Source organism: Daphnia magna, linkage group LG1 (genome assembly GCF_020631705.1).
Source record: "Daphnia magna isolate NIES linkage group LG1, ASM2063170v1.1, whole genome shotgun sequence".
NCBI classification, from domain to species: domain Eukaryota; kingdom Metazoa; phylum Arthropoda; class Branchiopoda; order Diplostraca; family Daphniidae; genus Daphnia; species Daphnia magna.
The window spans coordinates 16,329,520-16,347,554 of NC_059182.1; the positions used below are offsets into that span (position 1 = coordinate 16,329,520).

The window sequence follows — 18,035 nt, forward strand, 5'->3', positions numbered from 1 at the left end:
AAAATCTGGCTGGAGAAAAACAAACAATTGTATTCAAAACATTTTAAAAGGGGCGTGTAAACAAAATATAGCTGAATTTGGTTTTTTAGACTTCCTGGAGAGATTCAGATCCGACATCTCAACCGATAATTTTGACTGAACCTTATCAAAGCACTGCAGAATCACAGCTCGTATTTCCAAACGAATCCGTTGAGTACAAATTGATTATATGAAACGAAACTGCAATGGACTTTGATAACGGGCACTTTAAACATCTTTATCTCTGTTTTCTTTTGGAATTATTTCACAAAACTGTGTTTCTTCAAATTTCATGTCGTCAAAAACATAAGGGCTATCTTCCAAGGTGAAAGGGTGAGTGCCATCTCCTGTTCGTTGAACGCGGCTGCGAATGATGCTTTCCGGTACGCTTTTCAAGTCGTAAGCCAGACCTAGCCAAGCAAAGAAATCAATGATAGCTTTCGTCGTGTTTGTGCTGTATTTTCCTAATTCCGATGCTTTGTAATCCCAGGGGAAAACGTGGTGATAATTGTGCCATCCTTCACCGGATGTGATGAAAGCAACGAACCGGTTTTCGGCAGGATTTATTCCCCTAGATGAAGAAATTCGAGATTGTTGTTAGCATGCAAGCAAATGTTTTAATTCAAATCCATTTTTTTTTTAAAGAACCAACTTGTCGTATGGATGATTGCCCCACATGTGTGCCGCACTGTTAACGAGCCTAAATTTCAAGTTTTAATTATTGATGGATGGTTTGCATATTGATGGAACAGGTCATTAAGCAAACGAACCAGGTAACGTTAAGCGTGATCACGTAGCGAAAGATTGAAGCGACGAAGAAGGCAGTTGTCAAGGACTCGCCCCAATAATACCAAGGTACGACAGTTGGCATTGCGAAACAAAAAATTAAAACCAATGGGATGTAGAACCTTAAAGAAAAGATGTATGTCATTATTTCAGGGATCCCGAAAACGGTTTGAACATGGAAGCAAAAAAGTAGCCACCTCCGTCATCATCGATTACGTGATTTTTCCCCTCCTGACATCATCAAACCCACATAATGGTAATATCTCTAAAGCTATGTATCTCACAGCTCTCCCTTCCCTTAGTCGGGGCCCCAACTGACAGAAGAGGACATATTTAACATAAAGATTGATCATGTCTATCAAAATTTAAGCTGCATCAGTCAGCCAGATGAACAGCTCATAGCTGACATCATCCATTTGAGGCCCTAATGTTGGTTTATACTGTACCAATTTCATGAAATCAATCAGTATGCGCCCCGACAATTCGGAGGGGAAAAAACCCTACTGTTTTTAAGAAATAGCGTGTGGCAGAGAAAATAATTTCAAATGGGATCCCCATTCCGAAGCCCGCCTCATTTACGAACTTCGCGAACGCGAAAGAAATCTAGACAGTAAGCCCATACTAGTGATGGGTTGTACGTATCCGGCGTGAATGACGCATTTTCTCATGTACTCACTTTCGCTGGTAGAAAACGACCGGATCTTGCAAAAGATCGCTGACGTCAACCGTCTTTCCCCGTCGAATGACTTCAGGATGTTTTTTGCATAACAACCAGCCAACGTGAGCAAAGAAAAAACCTCGACGCGCATTATGAGGGTCAGCATCAGTCTCACTAAACTTGTGGTGGACACGGTGATCTCTGCTCCACTCGTAAATGTCATTCTATAAAAAGAAAAACGAAGGGGAAAATCATGGGAAAGTCTGAACGGAAAAATACCTTACACAATGCCGCATCCTGTTTTGTTCTTACCTGCAGAGCAAGGGTTTGTCCCACAGCTGCAAAGACACGTAAAGGCAATTTCGCCTTGTAACAGCGATGAGCCCATAATCGGTGAGCCCCACCCGTTATCCCAAATCCACCGAAAACAAACAAAGCGAAGGCTGCATTGAATAAAACAAAACAAAGGGCACGACAAAAAGGAAGTAGTCGAATGTGTAAGATGTTAAACGAAGCAGCTGCTGACTGCTCGAAAGAATAATCTGGATACTTACCCCAGACTAAAGTTGGCAGTTTAGCTGCCGTGAAACAGAGATAGAATCCATACAACGCAGCGACATGGAGGTAAATGAAAATCAAGACATTTCTCCAAACGATTTGCACGGCTGGTCGGACTTCACCGACAGCCTTACAACCAGCATCATCCGTTTTATTAGGAGGAAACTGTTTGTTATTACTGCTCTTCGCCTTCTCGCTAATAATAGCCGAATCATCAACAAACTTGGCAGGCACGCTAGGAGTTGTGGCGTTCTTCATTGCCCCCATCGTATCACGACTTCTGCAGGACAGAAATTCAAGTGAGAAATATTATTAATGCTTGGCAATCACTTTTTGCTTTCATGTTATCATTAGATTGTTAAAGACGAACGGGGAATGTGCGAGATAATTGATTCAAAAAGGATGTCGTTGTTATCCTAGTTTGTCAACATTTGCAATTAGCGAACGAACAACGAGAATTTTCACGACACATTTTTTCTCTTCAACAACGCAATGCCGAAAATGACAGTTGAACTCAGTCAGTCAAGGACTCGTTCAGTTACAAACCGTCGACGACTGATTAACGTCAGATCAGGAAAAGACCACTTGCAGCGAGAGAACTGTTCTTACTGTAACTGACTGGGCGTGCACAAGAATAATGCAAGTCAATAACGAAAAATCAGTCGGGGACTATGTCGTCATAGCTATTGCATCAACCAATACGTTACGAAAACAACAAAAAAACACTGTTTGTTGACTTATCCGATTAGTAGGTATTACATTAGCACAAGTTGATGGAATATTACTTGGCAGTTGCTGTTCTGCAGGTCAAAATACAACCTAGTTGACGGAAGACCTCACCACAACTTCCACTCTCGACGGCTGCCTTGGTACTAAAGCTGTAAGGCGTGAACTGATCGAGAGTACAATGAGTAATGTGAGTAAGGGAGCTCAAAAAATTTTTCATAGGAAAAGGTTGGTCAAAAGCATAGCTGGTTTGAGCCAAAGTGCAGGCGGTGTTCAAGCTCTTGAACTTTAACCAATCGCTTTGCAGTGAAATGCTCTGTAAACAAGATATTTGAGAACTCGAATGGGGGCCACGTTGCAATGCAGTGGCATGGTCTTTTCCACATCGTTTGATTTTGCACAAACACCCCCAGGGTGTGGCATCCAGGATCTCAAGTTGAAATTGATTTGAAACAGCATAAGTTTCTACTAGAAAAACAACTAAAACTCACGAAGGTTTGTTTAAAGACGATCATACGTAAAATTTTGCCTCTCATTTATTTTGCTATTCAATGAAGTTGGACGCCCCAGAGAACGCAACAACTTTGTTCTTCCGTTTTCTACCTTTGTTTTTTTTTTTTTTTTTTTAACTGTAAAACCAAAGTAAAAACAAACTTGACTTTCGTGATTTTCATTCAATTTTGAATCGAAATCACGTATTTTTAGTTATCTGTAGAATTTAGCCAAAAAGGAAAAAGTGGGAAGGCCCAACCCTTCTCACTTTTGTCAAAATCTGAAAAAAAGGACATCTCTTAGAATTCAATAAGTATCACACATTATACTCAAAATTAAACGCTGATTTCCAAATTATTATTAGTTTTTCGCTAGACCAGCCGAATAAACGGAATAAAAGTGCTGCTGACGTGTCAGTATTGTACATCGGTTTTCTACGCTTATTTTAATAACTATAAGCCCAACGCAAAAGCAAACTTGATTTTCGTGATTGCCATTCAATTTACAACCTAACTCATGTTTTGCTATGAAAAAAACGAAACAAATTTTAAGCCCGACTTTTTGTTAAAAAAACCTGGTTAAAAATTTTGACTGGAAATTCGATAAGAACTAACCTGCTATACCAAATTAAGCGCTGATACCGAAAAAAGTAATAGTTTTCTCATTCATTAAGTGATTTTGGAATAAAATGGAATAAAAGTGGTTTAATTGCAACCGCTTTGAATTGGAAAAATTCATAATTTCCAAGTCAAAACCAAATTGATTTTTAACATCCTAAATTTTGAATCTAAAAAATACTACGGCTATTGGCTGGAAGGAAGCGTGGTAGTTATAGCGCAAATGCCTTTTTTATTGTAATTACTCAAAAGCAGAAGTCCTACATGAAAACAAAGTGCTTTTTTGTGATGCTCAGTTGAATTTTGAATCTAATCCCAAGTAGAGTGATTACAATTTAAAAGGCATTTGCGCTATAACTACCACGCTTGCATTTTATTCAAAAACAACATAATTAACGGAAAACTAATATTCCAGTCGGAATCAGCGTTTAATTTTGTGGATACCGTGTGTGTTTTTATTGAATTCTAAGAGATGGCGATTTTTGCAGATTTGGAGGAAAATAAGAAGGCCTTCCAACTTTTTCATTTTTGTCTAAATTTTAGACTAGGGGCCCTCACTCAGGTTCGGGAAGTTCCCGATAGGGTTGGGCTGTAGTTGGCCATGTAGCCTAGTTGTTAGGGATTCGAGACGTGTTCAGCGAGAAACTAATAAATGTTCAGTGCGTTCCGTTTCAAACATTCTTTTGGCTACTCTTGAATACACTGAAATTTGCTATTTTTTCGTACCAACCTGAGTACGGAACGCCGTTTGATCCATTTTTTTATATAGACAACTCTAATCGCTAGCAGATCGTTTATGTTGCAAATAAATAGCTAACTAGCATTGTCATCTAACGGTAAAAACGACCCTAATAGGAGGGATTTGAATAGACCACGCCTTCAACGAAGAAGGACTTCACTACATATTGAATTTATCGATCGATTGTTAGGCCCATTTCGATCGCTACTGTACAGTCAATGGCGGCATGGTGCGGCGACGCGCATTGGAACTTGGAAGAAGTGTATGCATGTGCGACTTGATGTGGCGTTGCATGTGGGAGGCCCTGTTGGTAGTGGTAAGCGTACAGACTGCGAAGTAAGTGTGGTAAGCGTATTAATAAATTAGGGCAAGGCAATTAGTTATGCCATAATATCAAACTTAGTTCGCAGACTGGTCATTTGATGATACGTGTGCATAGTGATAGTGCTTGGATGCCTTAAGAGGGAATCGCACAACATAGCCATAGAGCTAAAAGTCATAGAATATTTTTAAAATTGTTATTTAATTTTGTGTTGTTTCAGCAGTAGTATGTCCTTCAATAATCTGTTATGTTCAACCATGGAATGAGTCGCATGTGACTTAAGTCAACCAAACGCGGCAACGACACAATTAGTCAGCAATGGAATCAGTCAGTGAAAAACAACACATTCATTCCTGAGGATGGTTTTGAGTTTATCTATGCTTATTGTATGTTTATTTTTTATTGTTATTATTTTAAAATTAATTTCTGAGGTTTTTCTTTAGCATGATTGAAATTTGCCATGTTTTCAGGCCAACTGGAAGGTTTTCCTCTTTTTCACAGAACTTTACCATTTTCATGGTATGCTTAATTGCTTGTCAGTGGATTGTCACTTGGCATCATTTATAAATGGTACAGTATATTTGCATATTATTTCTTTTAGTTTTTTAGTTTTTGTTTGTGATCATATGTCTCACAGTTTTTGCATTTCTTCAGGAACAGTCCTTATCAGCAATTTTATGATGCACTTCTTAAATACACCAATCCCTCAGAAAATATTCAAATTGGAATTATGGAAATTTCTGCCCTTCATGCACAACTGCACAATGATGGGTTTGTAAAAAACAAGCTTAAAATAACAAACCAGCAGTTTTTTTGGTTTAGCTTACGCATGCAGCTCTATGACATGTTGAAGTTAGCTAAATTGTTATTAATCATAGGACTAGGTGGTATGAAATGAAATGTCTTCTCTTGGAAGTTTGTGTCAATGGAATTTGTTTGAGATGACTCTTGAGGCAGGAAGCTTTTCCTGCTTCCTACAAAAAGGGACATTGGATGCCTTGATGTCTAATACCAACCAAGTGTCATGGCAAAGATAGGTAAAAGATATATCAATATAGATTATACTCTGAGTGATGGGGACATGGTAAAAAGAGAGAGCAGTATGAATATTTGCTGCATAATTTACTTCTATTATTTTTATCTTCAAGGCATCTTACTGACTTCTATTGGTTTTATTTGTAGAAAGAATATCTTGAGTGGGAGAATTGGATCACAATTGACTAGATGTTTTACTATTTTAAATGAGTTTATTGCAAAGAATTTTTTACTGATTCATGTTCTGTTTCTGTAATGTAGGTAGAATAATTGCAATGTCGTGGTAGTAATTCGCGAGATATGCCAATAGGGTTTCGCTGTTTTCAGTTAAGTGTATCAGCAAGAATATTATACTGAAGCATACTTAATTTCTTTAATGTAGATTCGCAATCGTAATGGATTCGAAGAGGATATTGATGGAGTTTTGGTATAAAAAAGTATAAGTACATGTTCGTTGGAAGGGCAACCGAAGAGTTCCGGATCCTTTTACTATCGCACATGTTATGGTATTTTTACAAAATCATTGAAGTTCTTATCTGGACCCCCTTGTTTTCTGTGGACCCGTTTCCCCTTGACTTATATTATTTTCTTTAACCCTTTAGTGCGTGTAAAACTAAAGTCTAAAAGAAGAAGAATGATTCAAAAACTGTGGGAGAGAATCATCAAAGAATTATACTCGTTTAGGTAATCCAAGGAAATAAGAAAGAGTATTAACTCGGCGCAGTCTTCGATTCCATCTTTTTAAAAGCTGTTTTTACTGTGCATGGAACTTTTTTGGTCGAGACGTTATGGGTGTCTTAAAGGCATTGAAGGTTGCGTTAGATGTCATAATTCCCAACAAAAAGGGAACGTTGAAGATCCCATGTGGCGATTTGAATTAGTGGCAATGTTACGGTGTAGATAACTTCATAAAGTGTGACGCTAGCTGATGTAAACCGCACCAGCTGTGTTATTACCGAGTCTGTCTCATTTTTTTCGCCTAGGTATCTTTTCTAACAATATTTGTCGTATCAAAATTTTCCTTTCGTTAACTGATTCTCATTTAGCAGGAAAAGGTTGTGAGAATAGCAGAAGAAGAGGAAATTGCAGTAAACCCGGTTTTGAAAGAAGCCAAACTTTCCGATGATATGGGAGCCCAGCCTGTGTAAACAAAAACCCTGCGTAGGCTTCTAAAAGTGAAGAACAGCTCTGACGTCTTTGGTAAGCGGTAAAGGTACTGCTTATTGAAGTGTCAGATGACAGTTTTAAGAATGGACTCTTTCCTTTTCTTTGCCCTATGAATCTGTGCTTGGAACTGGCAGGTGGCGTTTAGTAATGGTATCCAATCTTTATTCTTAAAGCCCAGAGGTGTTCTTAACTTTTCAGGGAGATTGATTGATGATACTTGTTGATTAATCCATGAAAAATACCAATACATGGATAAGTGGAGGGTAATAAAAGTATGAAAACTGTAATTCCTCATGGCATTTTCATTCACGCATACGCGGCAGTTCGTGAGCAGACGAACCATTAAAAGGACTTTGCGCAGTCCAGCTGCATGCCAGCCAGATACTAGTAGAACCCAAAACATGGTTTTGACAAGTACTGTCATATTTTGGTTGCAGGTTTTCACTAAATACCAAGTAAGTAAGTGGTTTAATTGTGTTAAATGTATGCTTTTTCGATTCAAGTCTATTTAGGTGTCAGAACTGAAATTGTACTTTTAGAACTTTTAAAACACCGCATAGCTTTTATTAACAATAGTTTACTTTTACAACTATCAAAATTTTGTTAACCATTTGAAAGAGAACAAAAATCATTTTTTAGATTTTTGGAATTTCAATTTCCGGTTTTACTTCCGGTTCTAAAATGCCAAATAACTCCTTATTTGTTGGTCTGTCAGAAAAAGATTCACATTTTCGTGATCCTCGTCAAATATTGGGGTCGACTCCATGTATCAACTCAAAATACCCCAAAATCGTCAAAAATCGCAAATTTTCCTGAAAATCGCGATTTTGGTCAAATCCGACTTTTGGCTAAAAACAAGTCAGTCCCAACCCAAATTTAATAAGGATCACGAAAATCCTACTTGTTTTGTTATGGGATCACTATTTCCAGATATATTGGCTACTTCTGGTTACTTCCGGAAAGCTTTCGTGACAATCTGAAAAAAGTAAAAAATGAGCTGTATTTTTCTAACAATTTAAAATACTTTTCTCGCATGTGTTAGGGTGTGGTAGCTATTATTCCGGGTTTTTTTTTTTGCTTTCAACACTACAGGCTGATCCTACGAGCTACGCCAGTTTTACCTACAAATGTTTAGCGTTTCGTGCTGCAACTAGTGTTGATATTCTAGGATGTTATGCCTAAAATTTGAATTCAGCTATCAGAGATTAGCAAAATGCAAGTACTTAAGAGCAAGTATTTTACTTATTTCAACATCCAAAGTAAAATTATAATTTTGGGTTCTAGGCGGAAACTCCAGATGGCGTTGATGTGCGTCTATGATGAAGATTATGAGTGACAAGTTAAATGGGTGTTTGTTACATTACCCTGTTATGTGTTTCAAAGGATTTTTCGTCAAACAGGTTACGGTTTGTTGTTATCTATTCAGTATTGCTATCGTTGGGTATGTATTGAAAAGGAATCCCTTGAAATAGATTTCTGTTTGTATGTGTTGGTGTTTCGCCTTGTCAGCCATGCCAGCTGCTGAACCAGCAGCCTGCACTCCTGCTATCAATGTACCACAAGAGATCCTGACACTTTTAGAAGGCCACTATTGCTTACATGAAGATCCCCATCTAGTTCAAGTACTGTTAATTGACCTTGAGCCATTTGTTTAAGCTTAGTGATGTGTTCTCTTATCTCTTGTCAGTCAACAACAGTCTTCATCTACTTTGTGTTGCTAACCATCAGCACTCAGCATCCCAGGTATCCAGATTTCCAGGTTTCTCTGGTAAGCCACCACCCTTCAGCTCTTCGTTGTGGTATTTCAGAACATTACTTATCTTCCACTACACACATCTGTAACAATTTTCTCTACACAGGCTTCTCTTCCTCTCTTCTTAGTCTGCTGAATCCCAACATTGAATAAGGGTAATCGTCATTGCCTTTCCATGGTATTTTAATTTGGTGGATTATCTGGATTTGTCATTTTAAATAAATCTTTGTTGTATAAACAGAAAATCTTCATTGTTAATCCTGCTGTTCTTCTCCCCGTTACTTAGCCAGTTCACATGGATATGCTTTAAAAACATCTCCATTTTTTGGTATTTTAAGTTTCTACATTATGAAGCATTGTTGTGTTGTAAGAAAAACTTCTGTGATAGGACTGCAAATATTCATCTTCCTTTGGTACAACACTGCCGTTTTGACAATTTCGGTAGTTTCGTCCCCAGTGGACCACACGCGTAAGTTCTTTGTCTTTTTCATCGTTTTATCAAACAAATGCCATTTTCCGCAAAAAATCACTTACTTCTTTTTTTGTCTCATTTAATCTATTTAGAACTACATTTTCTTCGTCTTCCTGTCGTTGTCTACGACTTCACCTCATCGCTGTCTTCGTTGACGTCTTCGCCTTCATCTCCATCTCGTCGTCTTCGCCTTCATCCCCTTTTCGTCGTCTTCGCCGTCTTCGCATTCATCTCCCGTTTCGTTGTCTTCGCCGTCTTTGTCTACGCCATCACTTCGTCGCCGGCTTCTGCTTCGCTCTTCACGTAGGGAATTCACCGTGGATCGTCGCTCTGGTATTGTTTTATTTTGTATTGTTATGTTTAAGTTAACCCGTTGGCTGCCACCCCGTTTGCGTCCCATTTTTTTTGTAGCTTTTAGGGACCGGCCGCAATGGCCTTCGCCGCAAGGCGCCTTAGGCAATGCACCAGTAGGGACTTCTCTTTGTCGATGCGGTGGCGGATTCCTGAGGGTGTGCATTCCCTGTAATGGATTCCGTCACCGTGTCAGCCCGGACTTGTCTTCGGACAAGTCCCACCTTGTTCGCGATCCTTAAGACGCGATGCTTAGTTACTGTAGTTTAAGCAACCTACGGGTTGCGTGGCCTGGCAGCCAACGGGTTAACTTAGTTAAGTGTATGTAAGTTTGTGTAAATATTTGTGTATATTTATTGTTGTGTAAAATAGTGGTGGAATTGTTGGGAGGAGGTGGGACAATAAAAACAATTTTAATTTTAATCTATTTTTCGTGTTTATTTCATTTCATCTTATTATAATTTTTATACAAATCAAAGATAAACTTAGAGTGAAATAGGTTGGGGAAACAAATGATCTAAGTCCAACCATCACTACTACTTATTTCAATAGATTTCACTGTCGGTGAAATATCAGTGAATAAATTGTTTTCTTTGTACCATTTGACTTCAAATGCAATCCCTTGGCACAAAAGAAAAGGGAAAAAATGACTGAAACAAACTAACTTCACATGGTGGCATCACAAAAGGAATGAACCATGACCTTCTTTAACTCCATGGTTTCCGTTGAATGAGGTAATAAATAAACAAACACAAGAATGATGCTGGATATGTTTTATTTACACTGACAACATAACATTAGTGGCATTCTCTTCTGCAACTGAGTAACTCCAACGTCAATGAAACACATCAGGGGCCTCCAGGATCTCTGCAAATAAAAACTGTAAACGACTATTAAAAAAGCCAAGTCCTGGATTGAACCAAGTCATTGAATGATTTTGCAGCCACCACAGTACATCAGGTACACCCCAAAGACCTGAAAGCATGATTTTAAAAAACTTAAACTATTAACAATAAATTCTAACATTACCTGATGACACCTCCAAGAATCTAAGAGATTTAGATAGAGAAAAAGATTATAAAGAACTACTCTTTTTTCATATCACCTTTGCAACAAAATGGGTATATCAGACTAACGGAGATAAAAAAACGTGCTAGCATAGCCAAGCCATATTACTCCTTTAAAAATTTAAAATATAAGTGGTACGATGTTTCTTTCACATGAATTTTTGCCATAATACCTTGAACAACTGTGCATTGATTGAATTCACAAGATGCAACTCAAAACACACTGAATCTGTGGTAAAATTTGAAGAAGAGAGACGTTCGTTTCAGCAGCCATACTCAGTCCGAAACCACGAAAAATAAAACAGCTGACGGGACAGCTGACATACCCATAAAAATTCTACGGAGTTAGTTATTTCTCCCCTAGATGTCTTTAAAATATACGGGAAGTGTCAGCTGTTCCATTTAGGATGGAATGTCAAGGATAGGATGTCTTTATCAACTTTTCTAATACCTCTGCAAACAACACAATAAATTGCACTTCAATTAGTTTTAATTTAGGTTTACAAACAGAAAAAAACAACATACCTAGAAATTCAGCTTTGTCCTGACTCCTGAGATGGTTCAAAACATTCAACTTGATTTCAAGAGTTCTGCATTAGAATGACACACTGGGGAGGTTTGATGTTGCAAACGGAGAGAGCCATTTTCATAGAGACACATAATCGCTTTCACAGTAGACAGTTGATCTAAATCTCCTTTCCAATGAAACAAAGAAGCAACATAATTCTATATAAAAAATTTTTAAATACCATTTTTGTTATACCTGTTTGGCTTTGTAAAAGTGATACTAATTTACAACGCAAGTATGCCCACTGTGAATATCATCTATCACCCATGGCTTTGTGGATGGGTGTCTGCCTGGGAAGCAGAAGATTTGGAATCGATCTCCACTTTTGAAATCAATTTATTTAAAGTAATATGTAACATGTTCTTTCATTTTACCAACTTACCATTTGTTTTACAAGACTAGTAACGGGAAACAAAAGAAAGAAACAAAAGAAATTCATAGTCCTTGGCTGTTATTCATTGTCTATTCCTCGCCTAGTAACCTTAAGTACGGAACGCCAATTTTGACGGAAGGGCATACGGTTTCCGGGATTTTATGGCGACCAGGCCGGACCCTATCGGGAACTTCGCGAACGGAGTGAGTGCCCTAGTGAAGTCCGTTGCCAGGTATAAACGGCCTTTAAAGTGAAGTCCGTTGCCAGGTATAAACGGCCTTTAAATGAAGTCCGTTGCCAGGTATAAACGGCCTTTAAATGAAGTCCGTTGCCAGGTATAAACGGCCTTTAAAATGAAGTCCGTTGCCAGGTATCCAGGAATTAACGACCTTTAAAATGAAGTCCGTTGCTAGGTATAAACGGCCTTTAAAATGAAGTCCGTTGCCGGGTGTTCACGGCCTTAAAAATGAAGTCCGTTACCAGGTGATGCAGGTGGCGTCCGCCTTAAACAATAACTTCGCGGCCTGATTTCCCCTATCTTCACGACCGACGCGCCACCTCTCGGTATAGAAATTGGCAGAAACTCGAGTCGCTCTTAGATTGCTCCGCATTCCTTTATCGTTGAGCCGATAATTTGGCACTACCTCTTCGGGAATCATGGCGTTATCTCCTCTAAAAGATAACATAAATTTTTGCGACACAGCATCTAAAATAAGAAAACGCGCAAAGCATTCATACGAGAACCCCAAAATTGACTCGAGTTTGCCGACTAAACTGCTCCGCACTCTTTTGTCGTTCAGCCGATAAAAACGAGGACTCGACCGCGGGCTGCTCCGTTATTTCCCCTACAAAATGAATCCAATATCAGCAGCACAGCGTCGAAAAAGAAAGGAAGAAAAAGAAAACGAACGAAGAGATTAGTGCCGACACCCCGAAATAACGCCCCGCCATCTGTGGGGAGAAATCTCAGAAAAAGTAGGGTCGGTCCGGTCAGTCTAGTGAGGATGCAATTTCGCAAGAATAAAATAAAATGCTGAAAATATGTTTGCAGCTTTCCTTTGAAATGGTGAAAAATTTCGTATTGCAGACATTCTAAGTTTGATTAGCACGAATGTCGACGTGTCCATGAGTTACAGCGATTAGAATAAATTGTCTCATCACCAATCGTCCTTCCATTTCTTGCCAGCTGCGAATCGAACAATCTTTTAGTATAAAAAATTTATACAGCTCAGAAACTTTTCGTCACCTATTGCATTTCCACGCTGACTTTTAATCCGAATCATTCGCACCTCACCATTCCGAATTGTCGCTAGTGCAATGAAAACTATTTTCTTAAAAGCCTTACGAACATTAGGAATATTGTCACGGGTAGAATTTGAATATGGCAATAAACACTTGATGATGTAAACAGCCCAAAGCCAAAGTTACATAAATGTTGGCCTCACGACACAAGGCGCAAGCATATAGGTCCCTTTCACCATTGGACTACTCTAAATTAACTAACACTACTTCCAATGGTGCCCTAATGGATAAAACACAGATAGTTTAACCGAAAGCACTAGTAAACACAAACCAAGAAGCATGAGTTGTTTACCAAAAAACGTACAGACGCGAACAAACTAGCTCTAGATTAATAAGACCACGCTAGAAAAAATCTGCGGTCCGTATGAAAGCAATAGGAAAAACATACACAATAAAATGACATTCGTTACAATATCACCACCTAAAAAAGGATCGTCCACGATCATACAATTAATCACACAAGCATACAAGCAAAGATCATTATAAAGAAAAACCAAAAGAAACCCTAGTTTGTTTTCTTAATCTTAACCTGTGTAAACCATTACATCATTAACATGATAGACATTTTTGAAACAACACTTTTTAGTTCTTGGAGCTCGTAGTATACTTCTTGAACGTGAAGCCGTCTCCGTACCTGTAATAGAAGGTTGGAACACCAAATTGTTTCCTCTGTCCCCGTCGGGACAAGGGAACGCTCATCACCCTCAAAGGTGGTACACTCATCACCCCAAAGGTGGTACACTCATCACCCCAAAGGTGGTACACTATCCCCCAAAGGTGGTACCTCATACTTCCGTTTCTACCAAAACGCGAAGCTCAATGCTTCGGTCTCTGCCAAGACGCGAAGAAAATCACTTACCTTCTTTCGGCAGGAACTAGAAGTGTTCACGTTTATAAAAAAAAAGAAAAAATTATAAAATGGTAAAAACACGAACGCAAACCGTTTTTTTTTTTTTTTCCATAAAGTAGTTGAACAATGTAGTTAAGATCGCTCACTCGACGCACAATTTACATGAACCAAATTACCGGTGAAGAAATTTAGTCACACGTCCTTTCCTTGTAATAGGCCGATACACTAACACTCATTTGTCTTACTACCTTTAAGTTCCGACCGGATGGTATCTTTAATGGCGGCGGTAAAGGAGGCTAAAGTAGATGCCACATCTTCCTTAATCTCTTTTTCAAAGACGCAATCGAAGCGTTTAACTCCTCTTTGGTAACAAAGCCAGCATAGGGAGGATTCAAGGTGTTTGAAAGCAGTACTGGGGCAGAAAACAATCATTCAAGCTCGATTGGCCATGGCATTGCCTGACAATGAACTTGAATCCGAGCAAAAGTTGATCAACGGTAAATGGCTGCGTTAGATCAGGCATACCTTTTCCATAAGAGAGGACTTAATCCACGCAAAATATGCTGAACTTTTTTTTAGGCATTTCTGCATTAATTTTTGAACAAAGAAAAAAAACATCATAACAATAAGTCATGACGGGTTCACCAGGGCCTTGCCTTCGGGCACGAAGCTGCGAATCTAGTTCCATTTCGTAGTTTTGATGACGAAATGCCCTCAAAACTCGATCACTAAGAGCGGGAAAAGTGTCAGGTCGTGGATTCAAACTAGAAAACCACCTCTCAGCAACTCCTTCCAAACATAGGGGCAACTGTCGTAGTTGCTCATTTCCATCCACAAATTGAAATCGCTAACCCGTTGAAATTGACGCAACCATTCAACTACATCTTCTGGGTTAAGATCGGTGGATCGCGCTCGCAAGCGGGAGCCTGTTCATTTACGACTACAGCAACCGGAGGACCTCTCGCCTAACCGACGAGCCATGATTCAAAAAAAAAATCAAAATAAAAGATTCGCTAAAGAATCACAACAAAGCCTCTATCCAGTAAGTGGAAAAAGACTTAAAATCAAAAATCGGTAAGGCAAACCTACCCAACCCATAACAAATCTTACCCACTAAGAGGGGAACCAAATATCGGGACCAATACTTTTTAAGCTGAGTATTACGCCTGACCGACGGAGGTATGATCCTCACCTAAATTTAAAAGGTAATTGGTTGGGACGCAACTTACGAGCTCTCGAGTCTTGAAAGTGTATCCAACCACTCAAATGATAACGGGTAGTAATCCAATTAAAGACCCGAAGCATCAATCTTCGGTCAATCTAGACTGGAAAGTAAAAAGAGAAATTAATTGTTCACTAGCAAGTGATAAAAATAGGTGCCCAAACACGAGTCAATTCTCCACAATTCGATAATAAAATTCCCAATCCGTTCAAATTTCCTAATTGACAAATAAAAGAGAGAAACAGATTAACTTGTCTACAAACAACGATGAACGATACTTGACCATTAGCGTACCAAAGGAAACAAGTGGCGGCAATGGGAACAATAAAAATGGCGACGACGCTACCACGAAACGTTTTGGATCACTACCAAATCGCACTGCGTTCTCCAAATCAAGTTCCTTTCAAAAATTCCCCTTCAAAAAGTGTAGCCATTACCCTGCTCTCACCAATTGTCCGGGTGATTTGAATATGGCATAAACACTTGATGATGTAAACAGCCAAAGCCAGTTACATAAATGTTGGCCTCGAACAGGCGCAAGCATATAGGTCCCTTTCCCATTGGACTACTCTAAATTCTCACTACTTCATGGTGCCTAATGGTAAAACACGTGTTTACCGAAAGCACTAGTAAACCAAACCAGAAGCTGGTTGTTTCAGACCGTACGACGCGAACAAACAAGTTATAGACCACGCTAAGCCTCTGGGTCTATAAGCATACATCTTAAAATTCTTACAATATCAAATATTTAACAGTTCTCCAATAAAACCAACCTGCTAAATGTATCTGGTTCTAAAAAAGAAAGGTTGTGTCAGTACAACTATCTGATAAACCTTCACAACAGACATTCAACTTTCTTAGAACAAAATACTACCATCAGACTACCCTACGACCTTATTATGCTACCTAGGCATCACATTCCATTTTCATTCTTTTTCACATGCGACAAACATGCGAAGTATGGAGACATTAACTTAGTGCCATAGTTTGCATATCCTAAAATATGTTTTTAAGATGTCTATATGTATATGAGCTGCATGAGTGCTGCAAAGACATAAAAAAAATTAAATCAGAAATTATTATTGCATTAGGGTTTAGGACGACCTACTTGAATTACTCTCAAATGAAAGTAAGAGGTTGCAAGGTGATTCAATAAAAGTTTCTTCTAAACTTTTTACTTGTGTCCATTCATTTTCAATAGGAGTAATAGTGCCCAGCCTGAGGCATCCTTCTCAACAGGTTTGATGTTAAGAGTTGAATGACTTTGTATCACGTTGGCGGCACTGAGTCACTGACTGATATTTTATTACAGTGCGAAACTATTGCGGTTGGCAACTGTAACATTTACTTTTCCAAGCATTGTTTTTTCTATATTCCAGGCAATCATGGATTAGGAACCGGGTAGAGGTAACAGGTGTACTTGACTACTTGTGGTCTTTGAGGCGTTCATGGTTTCCTTTATCTTGAAAGATGATGAGAAACAAAGTCATTTATCCCAATATTGATATTGAAGAAATTCCTTTCATACATAGGAGCTCCCTGTATGATGCTTACTGTTTCCATACCTGCAAAATGATAAATCTTTAGTCATTTATATAAATGGCGCACCCCAAACGGTTTTCTACTGTAAAAAGTGCCCAACTTTCTATGTTGTAACTTCATTTAAAAAATCTTTAAAACAAATGATGGATTGCCATGATCATCTCACTGGGACAAGTTACTTTTAGGGACACTTCTCAGATTTGCTTCCTTCAATGCTTTCTTAGTCAGATTTACTTGCTAAATTTGCCATCTCATCACTGAGATGAACAGACAACCATGTTTTGCAGATTGTTTGCAGCACAGTTATTACTGCCTTAGTGTAGCAAACATTAAAAATTGTTTGTTCCCATCTATATAAATGAAGTGGCCCACACATATTCTATCAGGCCTTTTCCACATGTCTCACATTTAGCATCTTTTATATTAATCCGCTAGAAAAAAAGATAAATGTGAATAAAGGCAGTTGATTGATATTTGAAGGATGTTCCTGTACCATTCACCCGACAAGCATTCCAAACTGCATAGGTGTTTGGGAAGTATCACAGCTGTACAAGTTTTGTGCTAAATTTGGATATGGTTCCGTTGTTGTATTTGCTGATATCTCACTGTCCCTAAGCAGATCCTTGCTCGCAGATATGTTGGTCTATTAGAAGGACTTACGCTCTATACAAAGGACAATACAACAGCGAAGAAACGTGCAGCACAAAATGTTGTCGTTGTGTTAATCGAGAATGATGAGACAAGTAACTGCAAGTCTAATTAAGAGGAACAATCTAACTAAGAAGACACTTAGAGGAAAAAGAAACAACGGGAATGAAACACTATAATATTAGTACATACTACTCCTTAGTCCTTACCTGACGGAGGAAAATTAGACAATTTTGACGTTAGCAGACGTTAGCGCCCCCCACTGCCCCGGCTGCCGACTAACGACATCTGGTTTTTCCGCCTAGAACCCACAAAGAAAATAGATTTTACTTTTAAATCAGTGCAATTCTTGCTTTTCAGTGCTTGAACTTTACTAACCTCAGACAGTTGATTCAAATTTTAAATTTAAAAACCTAAAATATCAACTACTAGTTGCAAGACGAGGCGCTAAACATTTGTAGCTAAAACTGTCGTTGCTCGTAGGGTCAGCCAGTAACTGTTGATAGCAAGAAAAACAGGGAATAAAAGCTGCAACAACCTAATGCATGCAAGAAAAACATTTGAAATTGTTAGAATAATAAATCAGAAAGCACCTCTAATATTTCATATATGATGACATTGAATATTATGCAATAATACATGCAAAAAAAAAAGAAGGTTGATACCTTGTTCGAGAAGTAGATTATCCCAAGTGAGATTTAAATCGTTAGCCATTCCATCCGCCACTTCGACAAACGTATCGCCAATAATTCGACGTTTTTCTTCGGGA

The 18,035-nt window shown here is 38.6% G+C and overlaps 1 protein-coding gene and 2 long non-coding RNA genes across 29 annotated transcripts in view; 1 reads left to right on the forward strand and 2 right to left on the reverse strand.

Moving 5' to 3' along the window:
- Positions 1-10: 10 nt before the first annotated feature.
- On the reverse strand, positions 11-3,233 carry LOC116928198 (acyl-CoA Delta-9 desaturase). 3 transcript variants are annotated; one of them, XM_045178315.1, is made up of 7 exons: positions 2,806-3,233; positions 2,017-2,300; positions 1,775-1,905; positions 1,481-1,686; positions 789-926; positions 671-718; positions 11-589 (listed from the first exon to the last, which is right to left on the reverse strand). In XM_045178315.1, exons 1-7 carry the CDS (start codon positions 2,964-2,966, stop codon positions 247-249), a joined length of 1,311 nt encoding a protein of 436 aa, XP_045034250.1. In that variant the 5' UTR covers positions 2,967-3,233; the 3' UTR covers positions 11-246. The 3 variants fall into 3 exon arrangements, with proteins under 3 accessions (XP_045034250.1, XP_045034247.1, XP_045034248.1); XM_045178312.1 differs by having other exon boundaries at positions 2,780-2,918; XM_045178313.1 differs by lacking the exon at positions 2,806-3,233 and adding an exon at positions 2,391-2,540.
- On the forward strand, positions 2,833-9,799 carry LOC116928249. Of its 23 annotated transcripts, XR_006650808.1 has the most exons (15): positions 3,233-5,486; positions 5,571-6,277; positions 6,334-6,457; positions 6,554-6,635; positions 6,700-6,934; positions 6,998-7,381; positions 7,442-7,573; positions 8,211-8,337; positions 8,403-8,524; positions 8,591-8,740; positions 8,806-8,917; positions 8,978-9,049; positions 9,113-9,199; positions 9,260-9,340; positions 9,436-9,795. It is a non-coding gene; the product is annotated as an uncharacterized LOC116928249 (long non-coding RNA). The 23 variants fall into 23 exon arrangements; XR_006650775.1 differs by adding an exon at positions 2,833-2,974 and having other exon boundaries at positions 3,054-5,486; positions 6,334-6,934; positions 9,436-9,799; XR_006650788.1 differs by having other exon boundaries at positions 6,334-6,934; positions 6,998-7,151; positions 7,253-7,381; positions 9,436-9,794.
- Positions 9,800-10,452: 653 nt separating this feature from the next.
- Positions 10,453-18,035, reverse strand: part of LOC116916896 — a 10,537-nt gene continuing 2,954 nt past the window's right edge. Inside the window, exons 6-17 of one of the 3 annotated variants that reach the window (XR_006650841.1) lie at positions 17,932-18,035; positions 17,645-17,804; positions 17,112-17,567; positions 16,605-17,049; positions 16,425-16,538; positions 16,185-16,371; positions 15,850-16,120; positions 12,949-13,033; positions 11,525-12,888; positions 11,287-11,456; positions 10,935-11,214; positions 10,453-10,872 (exon numbers count right to left, since the gene is read on the reverse strand). The exon at positions 17,932-18,035 is cut by the window's right edge and continues 599 nt beyond it. This is a non-coding gene — a long non-coding RNA (uncharacterized LOC116916896). Of the gene's footprint in view, positions 10,873-10,934; positions 11,215-11,286; positions 11,457-11,524; positions 12,889-12,948; positions 13,034-15,849; positions 16,121-16,184; positions 17,050-17,111; positions 17,568-17,644; positions 17,805-17,931 lie in introns of all 3 variants that reach the window. The other 2 variants (XR_006650831.1, XR_006650825.1) reach the window with 2 other exon arrangements.